General features: G+C 45.4%; 1 protein-coding gene across 1 annotated transcript; it reads right to left on the bottom strand.

Moving 5' to 3' along the window:
* Positions 1–17,175: 17,175 nt before the first annotated feature.
* On the bottom strand, positions 17,176–18,411 carry LOC139838228 (F-box/kelch-repeat protein At3g23880-like). Its single transcript, XM_071827611.1, has one exon. The coding sequence runs from the start codon at positions 18,409–18,411 to the stop codon at positions 17,176–17,178; it is 1,236 nt and encodes a 411-aa protein (XP_071683712.1).
* Between the last annotated feature and the right edge of the window lie 4,621 nt (positions 18,412–23,032).

The following is a 23,032-nucleotide window of genomic DNA, read 5'->3' as shown; positions in this document are numbered from 1 at the left end:
AGGCGCGCATGAGAGACGGGGGTGCTCGGGGGTGGGGGAGATGGGGGCGAGGAGGGGGGCGCGGGGTCGAGGCATTGGCGGTGGCTGGCTGGCACCGAGGCAGGGCACGACGCCAGCGCTAGGGCAATGCGGTGGTGGACTAGAGAGGAGAGAGATTTAGCCGCGTTGGGGCTGGGTCTGGGTTGGTAGAGGAAGAGGAAAGAAATGTACGGGAAGGAGAAGGAGGTCTATCTATGCGGGGGTGTGGATGGCGAGCAGAGAAAACACCCTCTTTTGACCATTTCAAGGTAGAGAAATCGCTCTTTGACGTGAAACCATGCCCACGGACGCCTCATGGACCCGTGACTCGGCTCTCATCGACTCGAATAAAATTTTCTTTCATTTTTCTTTTTTTTGGGTCAAATATTTTCTTGAACCTTACCTGAAAGTATATTTCTATTTCCCGTCTTTGATGTTTCTAGTGTTTTCATTTATTTTATTCGTCAAGCTGAAGGGAAGGGGACACTATCACCTCCACCAACAATGTCGAACCCGAAAATCCAAGTGTAGCGAGGGCGGCATTATGGTCGTGGAGTATGACATTGGGATCCGACGGAAGGTGAGGTTGCTAAGATTGATCATTAGAACAACAACCATGCCTTTTATCTTTTGAGCATTCAAAATTACTGTTATTTAACATAGGTGCGTACATTTAATGGTGCTACGAGATAACACTATAGTCTATAGGCTCCTTCGATTCAAAGGATTTATATAGGAATTGTGTAGGATTTGGTTCCTATGGGAAAAATTCATATACTTGTTGTTTGATTCATAGGAACATATCCTATAGGAAAAATTCCTATAGGAATCTTGTAGTGTAATTCCTATATGAAAATAACATTAGCTCATACCTCATGAAAAAATTCATTCGCTACAATCAAACACACTTCATCTTCCTATAGGATTTAAGTAGACATACCATTCCAATCATATACCTTTCATATTCCTATATTTTTCTATCCTTTAAATCAAAGGAGCCCTATATATGTAAAATAGCAGATGGCCCTCACTGAACTGTTGCCGATCTGTATATTCTTGTGGGAAATACTATATAACATGGTGCACCATAACCAGGTTGCCTTATGTGTTTCAAATATACTTGATTGATATTTGAATGCATTTGCAATTAGAGTTCTTATGCACAAATAATTTTCTTTCTCTTTTACATTTGGTAATGTGGCCTTGGTGAAATTTCCTTTCGATGTATGCATAGTTTGATGTAAGTTTACCTCTGCATGGAACCCATTGATCAGGTTAACTTGTGGTCTCTTACTTTGCTCGTTTCAGGCAATGGTGGAATGCTTAAATTGTTGACTGACATTTCGGAGTTTTCTGCAACAACAACGGGATGATTAATTTTTGTGCTCATAAATTTTATCAAGTGATGGACAAATCATATCAAATAGAAGATGCCAAGGTAGTGAACTTGAAGAAGTGATACTCTATGTCTTACATATTTGACTTTCGTTTGAGAAAACATACAAATAAATAGATACAGAATTAGAAGCATTGCAGTTGGTGTTGAAAGATAGGAAACTTGCATAAAAGATAGGAAACTTTTTCTGTTAAAGATAAAATCATTGTGGACCGTCCATATAGCCCAGAATAAGGTGCACACCCCAAATAAAATGAGTTTCCATCAAAATTTATCATCTCTATCACACAACTGAATTCTCATAAGTCTCATAACAAGATGAACCCATATATCCCATAGATCTCCCGATAAAGACCTCCTAACCCCAATGTTTAACGGTGTTGAGGCCATAACATGAGCCACTGTCACATTAGGATGATTAGCTATACGATATAACGATGGGTATTGATCACAAAGCGGTCTATCCCCTAGCCAAGAATCTTCCCAAAAATGATATTTTGTCCATTTCCTATCTCCATCGACACTATTATAAAAAAATCATCTTTGACATTCATCAACCCTTTCCAAAATGGAGAGTTCGTCGATTTTGCTGAAACCTGGGATAAGGTTTTTGATTTTAAATATTTATTTTGTAGGAGTTCTTGATGTACCCCTTTGAAAGAGCATGGAGCCCCCATGTGTGGTTTGGTAATTAATGACAATATCTATGGACTAATGTTTGCATTAAGTCATATGTGTAGGAGTTATCCATAGTCAATGCTTGAACCATAAACTGGCTTCAAGGTTGCAATATGAAGAAATGAGGTGCAAGTTCAAGATGAGTCAACTCGAAGAGCTCACATGCTTGAAGCTTTCCATTCATATGTGTTCATGGATATGTGAAGTTGCACCAAAAAATAAGCTCATTCATAGTGGAGTAGGGGGAGCAATCCGCAAGACCTCATCAAGCAAGCATAATCAAGAACGGTGTTTCATCTTGTTGCGGTCAAGATCATCATCATAGAGCTCAAGTGGAAGGCGCAAGGTTAATGTTTGCTATTGATAGGGTTTCTTTCTTACCGGTCTCGTGGCTTAGTTGGGAGACCGGTTTATAGGATAATGGTCGTACTATCAAGGGGCTCTCGAGTGAGTAACTTGATCGTATCATTCAGAGTACGATCAAACCTTTGCATCCTTGCATCATCTTTCTTGGTTGTTATTTGGATCTTATACATGTTGTGTTTTAAAGCTGGTGGTTATTTCCATTACAAGCTCTAGTTCATCGAAAACGGATTTCGCATATATCACTTGTTGCGTTTTCGAGTTGAGTGATTTTCTCAGTTTCTTGTATTGAGGGGTCGCACCTCTAAAATGAATAGAAAATCATCCCCCACTAGTTTACATAATTTCACTTTTTGTGTGGGGTAGCTCTTGTCTTCCTCTTTCCAACAAAATTTGTTTCAGTCGATTCGGATTTTCCTATCTCAAGTTATTAGATTTCTAGTTTTGCCTTTGGTTGAAAAGGGAAAAAAAGAAAAAGAAAAGGAAAGGGGAAGGAAGGAGCAGCGGTGCGGCCGGTACCACCGGTGCCGCAACCGGGCTGGGTACCAACAAAGGGGGCAAGCCCCCAGTAACATCTAGTGGGCAGCGTGGCATGGCCGGTACAGACGGCGATACTGTGGTCGGTGGTACCGCCCCGGGTCACCCTGTGATACCGCCCGTCGACCGGCGGTAGTACCGGCCTCTCCCTCTGCGCACGCTGCCCACCTTGGCCACCCCGCTCACACCTGGATGGTACTACCAGGCCATCTTGGCCGGTACTACCGGGCCATCTTGACCGGTACTACCGGCCCCTCCACACTCCCGCGCGGCTCTCCTGGATAATAGCACCGGGCCAGCTCGGCCGGTACTACCGGTCCGGCCACCCCCGCGCTCCCTGGCTTGGCCGGTAATACCGGCCCCTCTCCACTCCGCACGCAGCACCCCATGCTTGCTCCCCACTCGCTCTGCGTTGCACGCCTCCCGCCCGGGCGGTAGTACCGCCGGGGCTGGCCGGTACTACCGGCCCTAGCTGGCCAGCCCGAACAGGCGGAAAAATGTGCCCCTCTGTTTAAACCCCCTCTCTAGGTTCCAAAGACGGTTTAGTGGTCTTTTGAGGTCTTTGTGGTGTTCTTAGGGACTTCAATTAAGTTGTGGAGATTCTTCAAGGGCAATGCCTTTGTGGTGATTTATTGGGAGCCCCCAATTAAGTTGTGGGAGATATCCCCAAGCTTTGTGCTGGTGATACGTCTCCGACGTATCGATAATTTCTTATGTTCCATGCCACATTATTGATGATATCTACATGTTTTATGCACACTTTATGTCATATTCGTGCATTTTCTGGAACTAACCTATTAACAAGATGCCGAAGTGCGAGTTGCTGTTTTCTGCTGTTTTGGTTTCAGAAATCCTAGTAAGGAAATATTCTCGGAATTGGACGAAATCAACGCCCAGGGTCCTATTTTGCCACGAAGCTTCCAGAAGACCGAAGAGGAGACGAAGTGGGGCCACGAGGTGGCCACACCATAGGGCGGCGCGGCCCAAGCCCTGGCCGCGCCGACCTGTAGTGTGGGCCCCTCGTGACGCCCCTTGACCTGCCCTTCCGCCTACAAATAGCCTTCGTTGCGAAACCCCCAGTACCGAGAGCCACGATACGGAAAACCTTCCAGAGACGCCGCCGCTGCCAATCCCATCTCGGGGGATTCAGGAGATCGCCTCCGGCACCCTGCCGGAGAGGGGAATCATCTCCCGGAGGACTCTACGCCGCCATGGTCGCCTCCGGAGTGATGTGTGAGTAGTCTACCCCTGGACTATGGGTCCATAGCAGTAGCTAGATGGTTGTCTTCTCCCCATTGTGCTTAATTGTCGGGTCTTGTGAGCTGCCGAACATGATCAAGATCATCTATCTGTAATTCTATATGTTGCGTTTGTTGGGATCCGATGAATAGAGAATAGTATGTTATGTTGATTATCAATTCATGTCTATGTGTTGTTTATGATCTTGCATGCTCTCCGTTATTAGTAGATGCTCTGGCCAAGTTGATGCTAGTAACTCCAAGAGGGAGTATTTATGCTCGATAGTGGGTTCATGTCTCCGTGAATCTGGGGGAGTGAGAGAAACCTCTAAGATTATGGATGTGCTGTTGCCACTAGGGATAAAACATTGGTGCTATGTTCGAGGATGTAGTTACTGATTACATTACGCGCAATACTTAATGCAATTGTCTGTTGTTAGCAACTTAATACTGGAGGGGGTTCGGATGATAACCTGAAGGTGGACTTTTTAGGCATAGATGCATGCTGGATAGCGGTCTATGTACTTTGTCGTAATGCCCAATTAAATCTCACAATACTCATCATAATATGTATGTGCATGGTCATGCCCTCTTTATTTGTCAATTGCCCAACTGTAATTTGTTCACCCAACATGCTGTTTATCTTATGGGAGAGACACCTCTAGTGAACTGTGGACCCCGGTCCAATTCTCTATACTGAAATACAATCTACTGCAATACTTGTTCTACTGTTTTCTGCAAACAATCATCATCCACACTATACATCTAATCCTTTGTTACAGCAAGCCGGTGAGATTGACAACCTCGCTGGTTCGTTGGGGCAAAGTACTTGGTTTGTATTGTGCAGGTTCCACGTTGGCGCCGGAATTCCTGGTGTTGCGCCGCACTACATCTCGCCGCCATCAACCTTCAACGTGCTTCTTGGCTCCTACTGGTTCGATAAACCTTGGTTTCATACTGAGGGAAAACTTGCCGCTGTACGCATCACACCTTCCTCTTGGGGTTCCCAACGGACGCGTGCTGTACGCGTATCAAGCTCTTTTTCTGGCGCCGTTGCCGGGGAGATCAAGACACGCTGCAAGGGGAGTCTCCACATCCCAATCTCTTTACTTTGTTTTTGTCTTGCTTAGTTTTATTTACTACTTTGTTTGCTGCACTAAATCAAAATACAAAAAATTAGTTGCTAGTTTTACTTTATTTGCTATCTTGTTTGCTATATCAAAAACACAAAAAAATTAGTTACTTGCATTTACTTTATCTAGTTTGCTTTATTTACTGTTGCTAAAATGGGTACTCCTGAAAATACTAAGTTGTGCGACTTCACAACCACAAATAATAATGATTTCTTATGCACACCTATTGCTCCACCTGCTACTACAGCAGAATTCTTTGAAATTAAACCTGCTTTACTAAATCTTGTTATGCGAGAGCAATTTTCTGGTGTTAGTTCTGATGATGCTGCTGCCCATCTTAATAATTTTGTTGAACTATGTGAAATGCAAAAGTATAAAGATGTAGATGGTGACATTATAAAATTAAAATTGTTCCCTTTCTCATTAAGAGGAAGAGCTAAAGATTGGTTGCTATCTCTGCCTAAGAATAGTATTGATTCATGGACTAAATGCAAGGATGCTTTTATTGGTAGATATTATCCCCCTGCTAAAATTATATCTTAGAGGAGTAGCATAATGAATTTTAAACAATTAGATACTGAGCATGTTGCACAAGCATGGGAAAGAATGAAATCTTTGGTTAAAAATTGCCCAACCCATGGACTGACTACTTGGATGATCATCCAAACCTTTGGGGAAGAACATGTTGATGTAAACTTCATTAAAAATAATAATTTCAAAGAAGAACATGTTGTGAATAATAGGACTAATATTGATCCTAATAATGTTCCGTTAGCTTCATTGGTTGCCCAAGAAGAACATGTTGATGTAAACTTCATTAAAAATAATAATTTCAACAACAATGCTTACCAGAACAATTCTAGTAACAACTATAGGCCATATCCTTATAATAATGGCAACGGCTATGGTAATTCTTATGGGAATTCTTACAACAATAATAGGAATTCACCCCCTGGACTTGAAGCCATGCTTAAAGAATTTATTAGTACACAAACTGCTTTTAACAAATCTGTTGAAGAAAAGCTTGGGAAAATTGATATACTTGCTTCTAAAGTCGATAGTCTTGCTGCTGACGTTGATCTCTTGAAATCGAAAGTTATGCCTAATGAAAATCATCATCATAAAATTGTTACTACAGAAAATTCCATCCAAGTTAGAATTAATGAGAATATAAGATTGATGGCCGAATTGCGTGCTAGGTGGGAAAGAGAAGAAAATGAAAAAGAAGATAATATAGCTAAAGTTTGGACTATCACCACCACTAGTAATGCTAATGCTACACATGTTGCTGCACCTCCTACTATTAATAATAAAAGAATTGGTGTTAGCAATGTTTCCACTCCTATGCAAAGCGCGAGAAACTGCCTGAAACTGCAAAAACTGCTGAAACTGCCTGTGATAAAACTGCTGAAATTTTTTCCAACATTGGGGATGATGATCCCATTGCTTTAGATTATAATGGTTTGAATTTTGATGATTGCCACATCTCTGAAGTTATAAAGTTCTTACAAAAACTTGCTAAGAGTCCTAATGCTAGTGCTATAAATTTGGCTTTCACGCAACATATTACAAATGCTCTCATAAAAGCTAGAGAAGAGAAACTAGAGCGCGAAGCCTCTATTCCTAGAAAGCTAGAGGATGGTTGGGAACCCATCATTAATATGAAGGTTAAAGATTTTGATTGTAATGCTTTATGTGATCTTGGTGCAAGTATTTCCGTTATGCCTAAGAAAATTTATAATATGCTTGACTTGCCACCGCTGAAAAATTGTTATTTGGATGTTAATCTTGCTGATCATTCTACAAAGAAACCTTTGGGGAAAGTTGATAATGTTCGCATTACCGTTAACAATAACCTTGTCCCCGTTGATTTTGTTGTCTTGGATATTGAATGCAATGCATCTTGTCCCATTATATTGGGAAGACCTTTTCTTCGAACTGTTGGTGCTATCATTGATATGAAGGAAGGTAATATAAAATATCAATTTCCTCTCAAGAAAGGTATGAAACACTTCTCTAGAAAGAGAATGAAGTTACCTTTGATTCTATTATTAGAACAAATTATGATGTTGACACTTCGTCTCTTGATAATACTTGATACACACTTTCTGCGCCTAGCTGAAAGGCGTTAAAGAAAAGCGCTTATGGGAGACAACCCATGGTTTTTACTACAGTACTTTGTTTTTATTTTGTGTCTTGAAAGTTGTTTACTACTGTAGCAACCTCTCCTTATCTTAGTTTAGTGTTTTGTTGGGCCAAGTAAAGTCGTTGATAGTAAAGTTCATACTAGATTTGGATTACTGCGCAGAAACAGATTTCTTTGCTGTCACGAATTTGGGAAAAATTCTCTGTAGGTAACTCAGAAAATTATGCCAATTTACGTGAGTGATCCTCAGATATGTACGCAACTTTCATTCAATTTGAGCATTTTCATTTGAGAAGTCTGGTGCCTCGATAAAATTCGTCAATACGAACTGTTCTGTTTTGACAGATTCTGCCTTTCATTTCGCATTGCCAGTTTTGTTATGTTCGATGGATATTTCGATTCCATTGACTTTCAGTAGCTTTGTGCAATGTCCAGAAGTGTTAAGAATGATTATGTCACCTCTGAACATGTATATTTTGATTGTGCACTAACCCTCTAATGAGTTGTTCTAAGTTTGGTGTGGAGGAAGTTTTCAAGGATCAAGTGAGGGAGATGATACAACATGATCAAGGAGAGTGAAAGCTCTAAGCTTGGGGATGCCCCGGTGGTTCACCCCTGCATATATCAAGAAGACTCAAGCGTCTAAGCTTGGGGATGCCCAAGGCATCCCCTTCTTCATCGACAACATTATCAGGTTCCTCCCCTGAAACTATATTTTTATTCCATCACATCTTATGTGCTTTGCTTGGAGCGTCGGTTTGTTTTTGTTTTTGTTTGGTTTGAGCATTCACTGTGTGGGAGAGAGATATGCTCCGCCGTAGCATATGGACAAGTATGTCCTTAGGCTCTACTCATAATATTCATGGCGAAGTTTCTTCTTCGTTAAATTGTTATATGGTTGGAATTGGAAAATGATACATGTAGTAAATTGCTAAAATGTCTTGGATAATGTGATACTTGGCAATTGTTGTGCTCATATTTAAGCTCTTGCATCATATACTTTGCACCCATTAATGAAGAAATACATAGAGCATGCTAAAATTTGGTTTGCATATTTGGTCTCTCTAAAGTCTAGATAATTTCTAGTATTGAGTTTGAACAACAAGGAAGACGGTGTAGAGTCTTATAATGTTTACAATATGTCTTTTATGTGAGTTTTGCTGCACCGGTTCATCCTTGTGTTTGTTTCAAATAACCTTGCTAGCCTAAACCTTGTATCGAGAGGGAATACCTCTCATGCATCCAAAATCCTTGAGCCAACCACTATGCCATTTGTGTCCACCATACCTACCTACTACATGGTATTTCTCCGCCATTCCAAAGTAAATTGCTTGAGTGCTACCTTTAAATTTCTATCCTCCACCTTTACAATATATAGCTCATGGGACAAATAGCTTAAAAACTATTGTGGTATTGAATATGTACTTATGCACTTTATCTCTTATTAAGTTGCTCGTTGTGCGATAACCATGTTCACTGGGGACGCCATCAACTACTCTTTGTTGAATTTCATGTGAGTTGCTATGCATGTTCGTCTTGTCTGAAGTAAGAGCGATCTACCACCTTATGGTTAGAGCATGCATATTGTTAGAGAAGAACATTGGGCCGCTAACTAAAGCCATGATCCATGGTGGAAGTTTCAGTTTTGGACATATATCCTCAATATCATATGAGAAAAATAATTGTTGCTACATGCTTATGCATAAAAGAGGAGTCCATTATCTGTTGTCTATGTTGTCCCGGTATGGATGTCTAAGTTGAGAATAATCAATAGCGAGAAATCTGATGCGAGCTTTCTCCTTAGACCTTTGTACAAAGTGGCATAGAGGTACCCCTTTGTGACACTTGGTTAAAACATGTGCATTGCGATGATCCCGGTAGTCCAAGCTAATTAGGACAAGGTGCGGGCACTATTAGTATACTATGCATGAGGCTTGCAACTTGTAAGATATAATTTAGATGATACATATGCTTTATTACTACCGTTGACAAAATTGTTTCTTGTTTTCAAAATCAAAGCTCTAGCACAAATATAGCAATCGATGCTTTCCTCTTTGAAGGACCATTCTTTTACTTTTATGTTGAGTCAGTTCACCTATCACTCTCCACCTCAAGAAGCAAACACTTGTGTGAACTGTGCATTGATTCCTACATACTTGCATATTGCACTTGTTATATTACTCTATGTTGACAATATCCATGAGATATACATGTTATAAGTTGAAAGCAACCGCTGAAACTTAATCTTCCTTTGTGTTGCTTCAATGCTTCTACTTTGAATTATTGCTTTATGAGTTAACTCTTATGCAAGACTTATTGATGCTTGTCTTGAAGTACTATTCATGAAAAGTCTTTGCTATATGATTCACTTGTTTACTCATGTCATATACATTGTTTTGATCGCTGCATTCACTACATATGCTTACAAATAGTATGATCAAGATTATGATGGCATGTCACTCCAGAAATTATCTTTGTTTATCGTTTACCTGCTCGGGACGAGCAGGAACTAAGCTTGGGGATGCTGATACGTCTCCGACGTATCGATAATTTCTTATGTTCCATGCCACATTATTGATGATATCTACATGTTTTATGCACACTTTATGTCATATTCATGCATTTTCTGGAACTAACCTATTAACAAGATGCCGAAGTGCGAGTTGCTGTTTTCTGCTATTTTTGGTTTCAGAAATCCTAGTAAGGAAATATTCTCGGAATTGGACGAAATCAACGCCCAGGGTCCTATTTTGCCACGAAGCTTCCAGAAGACCGAAGAGGAGACGAAGTGAGGCCACGAGGTGGCCACACCATAGGGCGGCGCGGCCCAAGCCCTGGCCGCGCCGACCTGTAGTGTGGGCCCCTCGTGACGCCCCTTGACCTGCCCTTCCGCCTACAAATAGCCTTCGTCGCGAAACCCCCAGTACCGAGAGCCACGATACGGAAAACCTTCCAGAGACGCCGCCGCCGCCAATCCCATCTCGGGGGATTCAGGAGATCGCCTCCGGCACCCTGCCGGAGAGGGGAATCATCTCCCGGAGGACTCTACGCCGCCATGGTCGCCTCCGGAGTGATGTGTGAGTAGTCTACCCCTGGACTATGGGTCCATAGCAGTAGCTAGATGGTTGTCTTCTCCCCATTGTGCTTAATTGTCGGGTCTTGTGAGCTGCCGAACATGATCAAGATCATCTATCTGTAATTCTATATGTTGCGTTTGTTGGGATCCGATGAATAGAGAATACTATGTTATGTTGATTATCAATTCATGTCTATGTGTTGTTTATGATCTTGCATGCTCTCCGTTATTAGTAGATGCTCTGGCCAAGTTGATGCTAGTAACTCCAAGAGGGAGTATTTATGCTCGATAGTGGGTTCATGTCTCCGTGAATCTGGGGGAGTGAGAGAAACCTCTAAGATTATGGATGTGCTGTTGCCACTAGGGATAAAACATTGGTGCTATGTTCGAGGATGTAGTTACTGATTACATTACGTGCAATACTTAATGCAATTGTCTGTTGTTAGTAACTTAATACTGGAGGGGGTTCGGATGATAACCTGAAGGTGGACTTTTTAGGCATAGATGCATGCTGGATAGCGGTCTATGTACTTTGTCGTAATGCCCAATTAAATCTCACAATACTCATCATAATATGTATGTGCATGGTCATGCCCTCTTTATTTGTCAATTGCCCAACTGTAATTTGTTCACCCAACATGCTGTTTATCTTATGGGAGAGACACCTCTAGTGAACTGTGGACCCCGGTCCAATTCTCTATACTGAAATATAATCTACTGCAATACTTGTTCTACTGTTTTCTGCAAACAATCATCATCCACACTATACATCTAATCCTTTGTTACAGCAAGCCGGTGAGATTGACAACCTCGCTGTTTCGTTGGGGCAAAGTACTTGGTTTGTATTGTGCAGGTTCCACGTTGGCGCCGGAATTCCTGGTGTTGTGCCGCACTACATCTCGCCGCCATCAACCTTCAACGTGCTTCTTGGCTCCTACTGGTTCGATAAACCTTGGTTTCATACTGAGGGAAAACTTGCCGCTGTACGCATCACACCTTCCTCTTGGGGTTCCCAACGGACGCGTGCTGTACGCGTATCAGCTGGTTTGATGACCACCCTAAGATTCCATAGTAGATCGAGGACATCCCTTTTGGTGGGAATTCTCGAGGAGAATACGGTGGCCTTCGTTCGTTTGGAGTGGCTTGTCCTCCACACCGCTCTAACGGAGAGTAGCACTCGCAAGAGTGTGAACTTCGGGATACATCATTGTCTCTACGTCACCTCGGTTATTCCTACACCTGAGCTCTTTACTTATGTACTTTACTTTGTGATAGAATCCGTACTTGAAGTTATATATCTTGTATTGCTTAGTATAAGTTGTTGGTGCACATAGGTGAACCATATTTATATAGGTTTTGTTCTTGACAAATTAAACGCTAGTTTTATTCCGCTTATTAAGTCATATTCGTAAAAGTTTTTAAACCGCCTATTCACCTAGGCGGCATCTGTGTCCTTTCACCCTTGTTCATTCATAAGTTTAAACAACCATTTTCTACGTAAACTCTTATTCTTTAATTCCAACACCTCAATTCCTAGACCACCTTGATCATTCGGTCTACAAATGATATCCCATTTCGTGAGTCTATACTTCTTTTTATGACCATCACTTTGCCAGAAAAATGGGATCTGAAAAAATCTAATTTTTTCTAACCCCCACTGGAATTTCTAAGAAGGATAACATAAACATTGGCAAACTCGTGAGTACATAATTTATGAGAATTAAAAGATCACCATAGGGTAGCATCTTGCTAATCCACCTACTAAGCTTTTTCTCAAGCCTATCTTCAATTGGTTTCCACTCTCCATTTTTCAAATTTTAAAAATGGATTGGAATCCCAAGGTAGCTAAACGGCAATGCTCATGTATCACAACCAAAATAGAATCTTATAATCATCCTCCATCTCTTTAGCCTTCCCTAAATAAAAAAAGGTCCACTCTTATGAAAATTTATCTTGAGCCTGGACAGCTGCTAAAAAATGGACAAAACCAACTTCATGTTAAGTGCTTTATCTTAATCATGCTCCATGAAAAGGATGGTGTCATCAGCATACTGTAATATAGATACCCTTCCATCAACTAAATGGAATAAGGCCACCAACTTGACCATCATTTTTTGCTCGTTCAATCACTATGGCTAACATATCCGAAACAATGTTAAAAAGAATAGGAGAAAGCGGATCGCCCTGGCGAAGCCCTTTTTTGTCTGAAAATAATGGCATATGTCGTCATTTACCCTAATACTGACACTCCCCTTCTCAATATATATCTGGGCCCAGTTACACCAAGTCGGATCAAAGCCTTTCATGCCCATTGTTTGTTGCAAAAAATTCCAATTCATTTTATCATAAGCCTTTTCGAAATCAATCTTAAATAGAACCCCATCCAATTTATTCCTATGAAGTTCATGAATAGTCTCATGGAGAATCACTACACCCTAGAAAATATGTCTTCCTTGCATGAACGTGGTTTGTGTTGGCTAAACAACTCTCTCCACAGTGCCAGTTGCACAATTTGTCCCAACTTTCGTGAACACCTTAAAACTAACATTAAGGAGATAAATTGGACGATATTGTTTAATTTGGCTAGCATTTTCCTTTTTGGCAATAAATGATAGTCCCAAAATTTATATGAAATAAAGGCAACTCACCTTTTTGAAAACTAACAAACATAACCATCAAATCATTTTTTATGACATTCCAGAATCGCTGATAGAATTCAGCTGGAAATCTATCAAGAGTCAGAGCCTTGATTTTTTTTTCATTTGAGAGATGGCCTCAAAAATTTCATCTTCTGTAAAATTCGCTACTACCTTGTTTTTTTTTCCAGAGTAGAGGTTGATTTCAGTGAAGTTTCATGGTAGATATTTTGTGTTTGTTAACAAAAAAGACTTGCATTGCATTTTAGGTGTTTTCTTAATATGATTAAAGGCCAAGGGATATATTCGGTGTGAAACTTGGCTATTCAGTGGTTGATAGTTTGTCACCATACTTTTACTTTATTTTCTTACCCTGACAACCAATTTTCTTGAGACAAACGTTGACTTATGAGGCGTGCCCTTCTGACAAAACAAAAACGTTGACCAACGAGGGAATGATCCCTCCCTTGGCTATACGTTGTTAGGTAGGATGAGACTCTCCCCGCGGATGGACGCGGATAGATGATAACCCGGTTTATTCGCCCCTCCTGCGAAATTACCGCGGATGGGGATTCGAACCCGGGTGGGCTGGCTGCGCACTCTCTTGCCTTGCCACTGAGCTAGAACTCAGTCTTGAGATGTCATAGTTTGTAAACACATCAGTGTAGCATCATGTACCTCAATCTTGCCCCAGCCTAGATTGCTATCACTCTAGACTGAACTAATTTTGGTACGACATATTATTTCAAGGATACTGCTACACAGCGACGCAACATTTTAATCCAAGTGTGCGGCAGCTCTCCAAGGACGCGCGCATTGCAGACAACAACTGCCCCTTGACTCTTTACCCATGCATTCTACTGTCATGGATGTTGGTTGCTTTCTTCTGTAAGCAACATCAGTGTATTTGCGGTGCCTTATTGCCAAAATCGATCTATTACCTTAATGTTTTCTCATGTTGTGCTATCCCAAAGATTAACCTTCTGTTGATTTTTCAGACAGTGTAAACTGTTTAGTTCGTCTTCTGTTTAGCTTTTATGGTCTATTTATTTCTTCACTGTTTGGGGTAGATCTTGATTGCACTTATATGTGAATTTGTATTTACATGCAGACTATAAATGGTGGACGCTAAAAGGCGTTGCCCGCGATTTAAGGGGATTTTTATGAGCAATTGTCAGCAGCATACACGACCATGTGCAAGACTTCAGTGTATCTATGTCGTAGAACCACTCTCTCGGTTTCAGAGGGTACCAGGTACCAGCTGATATAGTTATAGAGTCGATGATTAGAAGGCTGTGTATACCCAAGGGTGACCATCCACGTATCTACCAATGAAAACGTTATCCTCTCTTTCCCTCACCATGAGAGGCAGTGCGGGGGATGGATCTTAAAGGAACAAATTGGCACATCAATGGATGCCCCTGTCGGTTTTTTCTAGCCGATTCAACAGTTCATCTAAGGAGCACCCATAGCGAACAACAAGTGATCATTACCTTGAAGAATCCGCCTCTACATATTTTTTGATAGTGAACAGCAGGAGCTCTGCCTTTGCATTATAGAAGGGGGACCAAAACATGTACAGGAGTGATGCGAGGCATATGCGGACAGCTACTATCAATGAGAAAAGTGATATCTCCTTACTGTGCCTTGGAATATGTTGATCATGAAACAAGGTATATGGGTGATCCATCTGGTTATGCATGCATCATCCGTTCTCAGAAACTATTAAGAATATTAGATGCTATTGGAGTCAAGGTTCCTGATACCAAAGTGGCCTAGACTTCTGATTTGTTAGAGGCAGCACCATCTATATTCTTAAACAAATATATTGTCATTATAGTGTAGGCACAATACCTCCATGGAATGTATGCCAGTGCACCTACTGTGTCTACGACACACTGATCCACCCAGCTGAGTGATATATTTCAGCAGCGTTGATTGACAATGGTGGTATCCAAAAGTATTCTTCGATAGTAATTCTATGTCATTGTATAAGATGCTATCCATTCCAATGGAAGATTGGGTTCATAAGGGGGAACCAGAGCTTATTCAATGGAAACCTGAATATAGTTGGGGTGTGTGTGGTTAAATGGTTCAGCTTTAGATAACTGGCTTGCCCTGTAACCTTATTTCAGTGCCGATGATTGCGTATGTACTTGGTCCTTTTGATCAGTAAAATCACATAACACAGTGACCAAGGACAGTAGAATGTACCTCGAAAAATCAATCACTAGATACAAATGCACCGTATATATGATTTGTTAACACAGATGTCATATACCAAATATACCTGCATGTCAAGATGTTGTCCTTGGTCTGATGGATTTAAGCAAATTCCCACGGATACCAGTTGCAATTGTCGGATCCTTGATGTATCAATGCAAGCTAAAGTAGCTCCATTTGTTGGGCACTTTCTTTAGTTGTTGCGAGACTGTTCTCATATCCTTTTAGGCATGTGCCTCAGCACTAGCAACAATGTAGCAAGCCTCCCCCAACCCTAGCCGCCTCCCCTAACCCTCCCCCAACCCTAGCCGCCTCCCCTAACTCTCCCCCAACCCTAGCCGCCTCCCCTAACCCTCCCCCAACCCTAGCCGCCTCCCCTAACCCTCCACCAACCCTAGCTGCCTCCCCTAACCCTCCCCCAACCCTCCCGCCGCCGCCGGCAGCGCCGCCGGGGCAAAGACCTCGGGGCGTGGCGGCGGCGGGGGCCTTCCCTCGTGATGCGACGGGGACGGCGGCCAGGGAGCTTCTCACGCGCGGCGGCGGTGGCCCTCCTGCCTCCCGGGGCGGCGGCGGTCTGATAATGATGGAGGGGCGACGGCGGCCCTCCCGCCTCCCGCATGGATGGACGGGGACGGTGGCCAGAGCCCGTGCTGTGGCCTCCCCGCCTCCCATCGGCGGCACGCCGGTGGTGGCGAACAACGCCATTCCCTCCGTCTCTCGCCGGTGATGGGCGATGATCTTGGGCTTCTCCCGCGGTACGAGGTCGCCCGGGGCAGCAGCCTTGGGTTCGATGGTGGAGGCGGCCTTCTTCTTCGCAGGAGGAGGTCGGCTGGTTGCTGGGGTGGAGGATCACGAGATCCCTCTACCCCGGCGATGAAGATCTAGTCGACGACGAGCGAGCGGTGAAGGGGCCACCGGTGAACACCGAGCCTTGACTTCGTTCTTGGTGGATGATGGCGGCGGCTTTTGGCGTTGTTCCCCTGTGACGGCATCATCTTTGCTGGCCTCTCCGTTTGCTCTCGCCGAGTTGGGAACTCGCGGCTGTCGGTGAAAACCGTGTCAAGATTGGCGGGCGATGGCGGTGTTAAGCATCGCTTCCTTCTTGAAGGCATCGTCGGCGCAGTCCGCGGGAACGCACTCGTGCTGCTCCGGGGGAGACCTTAGATCCAGCCAGGATCGGACGATGACGGCGCTTCCTGCGTCGTGTTACCTCTTGGGGCATCTTTTTTTGGAGCAGCGGCTGGATGGAGGTGGTTTTTGGTGGAGTGGTGTTCATCTACCACATTGTCGTCGATGATTCTCAGCGGCGTGGAGCTGCAGGGTATCGAAGACGGGCGAGGATTGGTGGACGCGGGCAGGATGGTGGAGCTGTTTGGTGGTATGGTGACATCGACGGTAGACCTGGCACGGTAATACGTTGATCTCGCTTGGAGATGGGTTCGAGATAGATGGCGGTTGCGAACTCTACGACGTGTGCAATGGCACACCCTCAGAGTTTTGTGTTTTTGGATGATGTGTGTTGGTGTACCGTCAGGGAGTATGGCCTTGTTCATGGTCCCCCCCTTCATCGTAGGTATAGCGAGTTGTCGCTAGGAAGGAGGCTTCGAGATTGATCTTTGTATTCCCCTTGTAAGGTATTGCGAATAATTTAATAAAGAAAAAGTTGTGTGCATCCTTTGGATGCAGAGGCTGGAGCTATGCTCCTTGATCGAAAAATATGTTCATCACCCATCAAACGGTAACCGGGTACATTCTTAATTTCATATCTATAGTAGATCTAAGTAAACTCCCTTTGTACACGGCGTGAAAGGTGTAGCCAGTTGGTATCTGAATCCCATCGGTATGAGTGCGTGTTGCTGGATCATACACCTGAATGAACTCAACTGTTTCTGGACCATATCTCTTCCAGACCCAGAAAACAATCCTGCCATCATCCAGCGACCACAAGGGATGAAGGCTAGTTAAGTCACCCGGGTTCGTGGAAGCTTGTTGTGGCATGGTGATCGTGCATTGCTTGGACCAGATAACCTTGTCGGAGTCTGTGAGGATCCACAAATCCATGGAGGCATCGTTAGGGCATGTCTGATCCTCCTGGTCGTTGCCGTGGTAGCATGCAACCAAGCTGTCACTTAGCTCAGCCAAGAAAAGGCTCCCAAGATAATTAATTGGCTTTGGCAGCGCTAGCTGCAGGAGATCCGTCCGCCATGTGTCCTTCTCCAGGTCGTAGGCTGCAATTCCTTGGGATCCCACGAAAAAAAGGACCCCTTTGACGTGGGCCGTATACTGAGAGATTAAGTAAACGTGAGTCGGCGGCATACCCGTCTCTCTCCACCCACGGGCGTCGCCGAGAGTAAGGACTTTGCAGCAGCTGTCCGCGCCGTACTCACGGACGATGGCCAGCACTTTGGTCTCTCCCGTAGAGTCGTTCCGTCCTACCACATACATGGTAAAGTATCTCCCGTATTCGTATCGCTCTCCGTCACCGTCGACATTGATGACATCGGGCAAGAGGGAAACAACGCCAGTGGCTGGGTCGAGCACGCGGAGGCGCATGTCCGCCCCTTCGACGCACAGTAGGTCAAGATTCGTACATGCCACGTTCGAATTGTTACCCGGGGTGCAATTCTCCACGCCCATCTGCCTCACGAGCTGACCGGACGTGTCCTGAATGTGGACGTCCTCTGCCTTGACCATGTAGCCAAGGATTGGCCACGGCTCCTGTGTGCATACGGCGACGAGCGGTTGCTGGCGGGCGTCGTGGGCGGCGATGAACGACGAGTCGGAGAGGAGGGACCGCCATGATCGGCAGACGGCATGGAGCCGGCAGAGCGGCTTGATGGGGAGGCGCAACAGGATGTCGCGCAGCACGTCGGTGGGGAGAAGGCCGTCATCGGAGGTGGCGGCGACCATAGGAACGTTGCTGCTCTCGTCGTTGCTCTGCCTCTCCGTTGGGACGATCAACGCCATTGCAAAGAGTATCTTGTTTTCTTGACTATTACGGCAAGATCCTAATTATTTCCCCGCCTGGTGACCAGCAAGGCAGTAGTAGGTCTTAGCTGTATGTTTATACTACTGCCGCAACAGCTAGCCGGCTTTACATCTAGACTAGAAGACGCCAGAGTTTGACTCGATTTCCGAGTAGATATAACCGCCTAATGGCTGTTAGGATCCTCCTCTGCAATAAACATGTGGATTCATATTCTAATGGCTTCCTCTGTCTTTAAGCTCTTACTAGGAAACTTGCCCGTGCGATGCACCGGGATAGTTTCTAAATCATACCCGCCGCATGAAGCATTAACATGTGGTAGCATAAATCTTGAATTCCGTCATCTTAACAAACCAACTACACTAAATAATTAAAAAACCCTATATTTTCCATGAGTCAGCTTCGATGATCAAAACATCGGATAAGTTCTGATCCTCTGGCGTCGCGGCCATACATCCATGACAAGAAACAAATGTGGCACATACATATAGGGTGTGTTTGGTAGCCCGGGGCTGCTCAGAAATTCTCCTCCCAACCGAGATTTTGAGGAGATCCAGTGTTTGTTAGCCCGGCTCGTGCCATCTCCACACTGCTGAGTTGATACGAAAAAGAGCCCAGAGCCGGGACGAGGAGCGAAGCCCAAATCGAGCTTCGCTACTCATCCGGGATGAGCCTATCCCGCAAAACACTGTAGCACTGGCCCGACACCTCCCCCAGACCCCCACCCCGCACGCCATTCTCCTCCACATCTCCTCTCCTCGCGCTGGCAGCAGCCCCGCTCCTCACGCCGCCGCCAGCCACGCCCTCCCGCGCTGCCGCCACGGTCTCACGCCGCCGCCAGGGACTCGCGCCGCCGCCGGGATTCGCGCCGCCCTCGTGCCGCCGCCTCCACGGGCCACCGCCACGCCCTCGCGCGTCGCCAGGACTCGCGCCAGCCTCGCGCCGCAGCCGGGGAAGCGCGCCGCCCTCGTGCTGCCGCCTCCACGGGCCACCGCCACGCCCTCGCGCCGCCGCCAGGGACTCGCGCCGCCGCCGGGATTCGCGTCGCCCTCGTGCTGCCGCCTCCACAGGCCACCGCCACGCCCTCGCGCGCCGCCGCCGCGGCCTCGTGCCGCCGCCACCACGGCCTCCCGCGGCTCCACAGCGACCCGATTGTACAGGGATGATGAGATTTTTTGTTCCAGGGACCCGATTGCTTTTATATCTTGTATTTAGGGACCCGATTGCTTTTTATTTTTGTATGGCCTGGCTCTACACATACATGACCACCAAACAGCTTCTCTACTCAGAGACTCCCAACACACCCGGTCTGCCAAACAAAGCAAAAATCTCAACTCAGCATAGTTAAGGTGAGCATAGTTGAGGAGAGATGGAGAATCTGAGTAGCCCCGGGCTACCAAACACACCCATAATTTATCTTACTTCCAGCCTATCTACTCGAGAGCCGACGAGCGGCCCCTTACCTTGTTGTTGCAATAGGTGCAAGTGCAGATCTCGCCATGGCCCATCCATGCGACCATGCATGCCCACTATATTATCGTTTCAGTTTAGTGCTTATCTCACACAAGCTGCCAGCAAACCTTAATGGCTCCATCCCTCACACAACCATAGCAGGAAGCGCTCTCAAATTCTCCCAATCCCTATCAATTTCCCGAATCACCATATATAATACAACCTATTTTCCTTTCTCCTCTGTTAATCTTATGTTAATCTTTTGTTACCAATCTTCTAATCACACTGTCAATCTTTTATTCCCAATCTCTGTCCGTGACTGATAAAACTCTTCACAGAATTCTTTGGTCCATTAATGCTGCCCCACCCAATGAGGATAAGAAATCCAATAACGGTGGCCTACCGCGCCTGCTTCGAAACAGGTCAGCACTATGCATAATCGGATGCAGTGATGCAGCAGTGCAGGCATATGAGTGCAGCTAGCCCAAATATGTAGACGACGTGCAGGGCATGACACCATGTTTATCACGTTGTCGCTTCATCCAGGTATAACCGCCGGCAACGGTCACAGGACACCAGAACACGGGTGAGGTTGTGAGACACGGTTGTCGCATGAGATCCCGATACCCGTGCTCCTGCAGCATTGCTACCAGGGCCCTTGCCGACGATGCCGGCTGCTATGCCGCCATCGGTGTCGAGGATGAGCCCAAGAACAAAACCTACGTGATACAAGTCGTCGGCTCATCGGACATGAGCCCAAGAACAGCACCTACACGATACAAACACTGACCGAGAAAGCCATCGACACCAGGAATCGTGGCACTGCAGACTTTGCTCCGCCTCCGCCACTTTATGGCACTTGGGCGATGGCGAGATCAAGCCTAACGAGGTCGCGGGACACTACCGGCGGGAGCCGCGTTTACTGCCGCTGATGTTGTTGCGCCGAGAGTTTCCGCCAATGTCGACTGGCCGAGAGTTTCCGCCGATGTCTTGTCTCGCCGAGAGATTCCGCAGATTTCGTCTCGCCGAAAGTTGTCTTCAGACCTTATTAACCGATATATAACCTGGATGCAGGCCAACCCCTCTCTAGCTAGGCTATTTTGATCCTGACCAAAATCTGTTGGACATACACAACCTAGCTAGGCTATTTTGATCCGGATCATCGTTTGCTGGACATACGCACCACGTATAGCTAGTCTATTTTTATCCGTATCAGAGTTTGCTGGGACGTACGCTCAATTACATGCCACTGCCGGCCGGCGTGGAGCCGGTCAGGATCTCGACGGCCTTGACGCTGGAGACCTTGAGCACACATCCACGTCCTCCTGCCTCTCCGTTAGCACCTGGAACGTGTCCTACGAGACTGCTGCCCCGGCCATCGAGGAGAGGTGCGCGGCAACGGCTCGTGGCAGGTAACTCCGGCCCTGTCCGCTTAGCGGTAGACAATTATATAGGCACCTGACGTGAGAAGAAGGACGTGAGAAGAAGGGACACCTGAGCTGTCCACAGATTGTGGATTCCCGCTGCAATACGTTGCTAGCCAAAATTTCCTTGTAGAACGGGGTTGGAACGGGATTGAACTGGACACTATTTCTGGCGACATAAGGGCGGCGTAAGTAGGCTTGGGACGGACGAAAGCGCATAGGTGGTAGGACGAAAGCGCAAAGTTGACGGACCGAACCAAGGAAACGTTAGCTCCTTTATTATTAGGAATATTGCCCGTGCGTTGCAACGGGAGATACAATGGTAAAATTCAAAAAGCCATGTAAACATATGCATTTGAACTGCTAGCACTTTGCTTCTTTTCTCAAATATGGTCAAATGATGGTCTACTGGATGGAGCACATTACGCATATAAATAGTGAGCAAAAATTAATCCATTAGAAACAAGCACTATATTACCTTGTTGTAAGGAACCTAAAGTTCATAAGTTTTAATCAATATTGTTTTACGCTATCACCAGTTAGCAATTATATGCGACATGCTAAATATGAGGTCGATCGATGCATGTCCATCACCACCGCTGATTTGATCGACTCTCTTTGGATTGATGATTCCAGTTACCGGCAGCAACAACGATTTCAGTATTTTACTCAGGCTGTCTCATCTTCCCTCAAAGACAGCAATGTAAAATACATAACACCTGAAATTAGCTAACAAAAAGGCATGCAATGAATTTAGAAGATTGACCGGTATAACTCAGAAAGCTAGATGCTACATACCTGGACGTTGCTACCCTCCATCAATATTGGTTTAGCCTTCTCACACAGTGCTTTCAGCTGTAAAAGTTGTGTTTATAAAGAACCAATTCATACACCAGGCTCTTTGGCCTAGCTAGCAGCCATCACACTTGTTAACACGATGCTGAATATATATGGAGAATCGCTTGTGGGACAGACGGCGTCAAACATGTTGCATGCCCACATGGCAGCAGCGGCCGGCCATCCCCGCAGGTTCCATCTTTCATCCGCTGGCTCTGCCGATAAAAGCGTGCCGGACCTTTGCGGCTGATTGGGTGGACTAACCAGCGGTAGCTCGTCCATGTCCATGGCGTCGAAGGGTACCATCTCCGCCTGGTTATCGCTGCCCTACCGGCATAGCCGACGAGGTGCCGACGAACGCATCCGCCGAGAGCAGCTGACTCGCGCTCGAGCGTGCAAGCGGCCACGACTCGGAGTCGCGTGCGCTGGTAGCGATCAGACGAATAAAAAAGTAAGAAACACAGACCACCATACGATCCTGCTCCGCCATGTCCTACGACATAAGACATCCTTAGCCGTCCCCGCCCACCTCCATGAGAGACGCTCGCCGTGGACCTCTCCCCCTCGTGCTCTTGGACTCGTCTCTCTCGTCTCTCCCATCTCCGGCGAGTTCCTTCGCTGCGTCAGCCAATCCGCGAGCTCCTCTTCAGGAGAAGATGGATCCAAGCAGGCACATCGGAGATGTCGGATTCTACATAATATCAACCAAATCCGCCTGAATATACCTGCGAAAACTGAGTCCATATATATATCGGCCATCCCACAGGCGCGTGGTCCGAGGAAAGTTCCTGTCGGAGCAGGATACTCAACGCTTCCAGTTTGATACGATCTCTCAGGTGTATCTAGGCATATCGATCCAACGATACTTTACGACGTCCTTCATGCTGTG

Source organism: Lolium perenne, chromosome 3 (assembly GCF_019359855.2).
Source record: "Lolium perenne isolate Kyuss_39 chromosome 3, Kyuss_2.0, whole genome shotgun sequence".
Classification (NCBI taxonomy): domain Eukaryota; kingdom Viridiplantae; phylum Streptophyta; class Magnoliopsida; order Poales; family Poaceae; genus Lolium; species Lolium perenne.
The sequence above is the reverse complement of the archived record's forward strand: the minus strand, read 5'-3'. Positions and strand labels throughout refer to the sequence as shown.

Bases quoted from the DNA above. Each gene is read 5' to 3' on its own strand.
- LOC139838228 (XM_071827611.1), bottom strand. From the start codon at position 18,411: ATGGCGTTGATCGTCCCAACGGAGAGGCAGAGCAACGACGAGAGCAGC.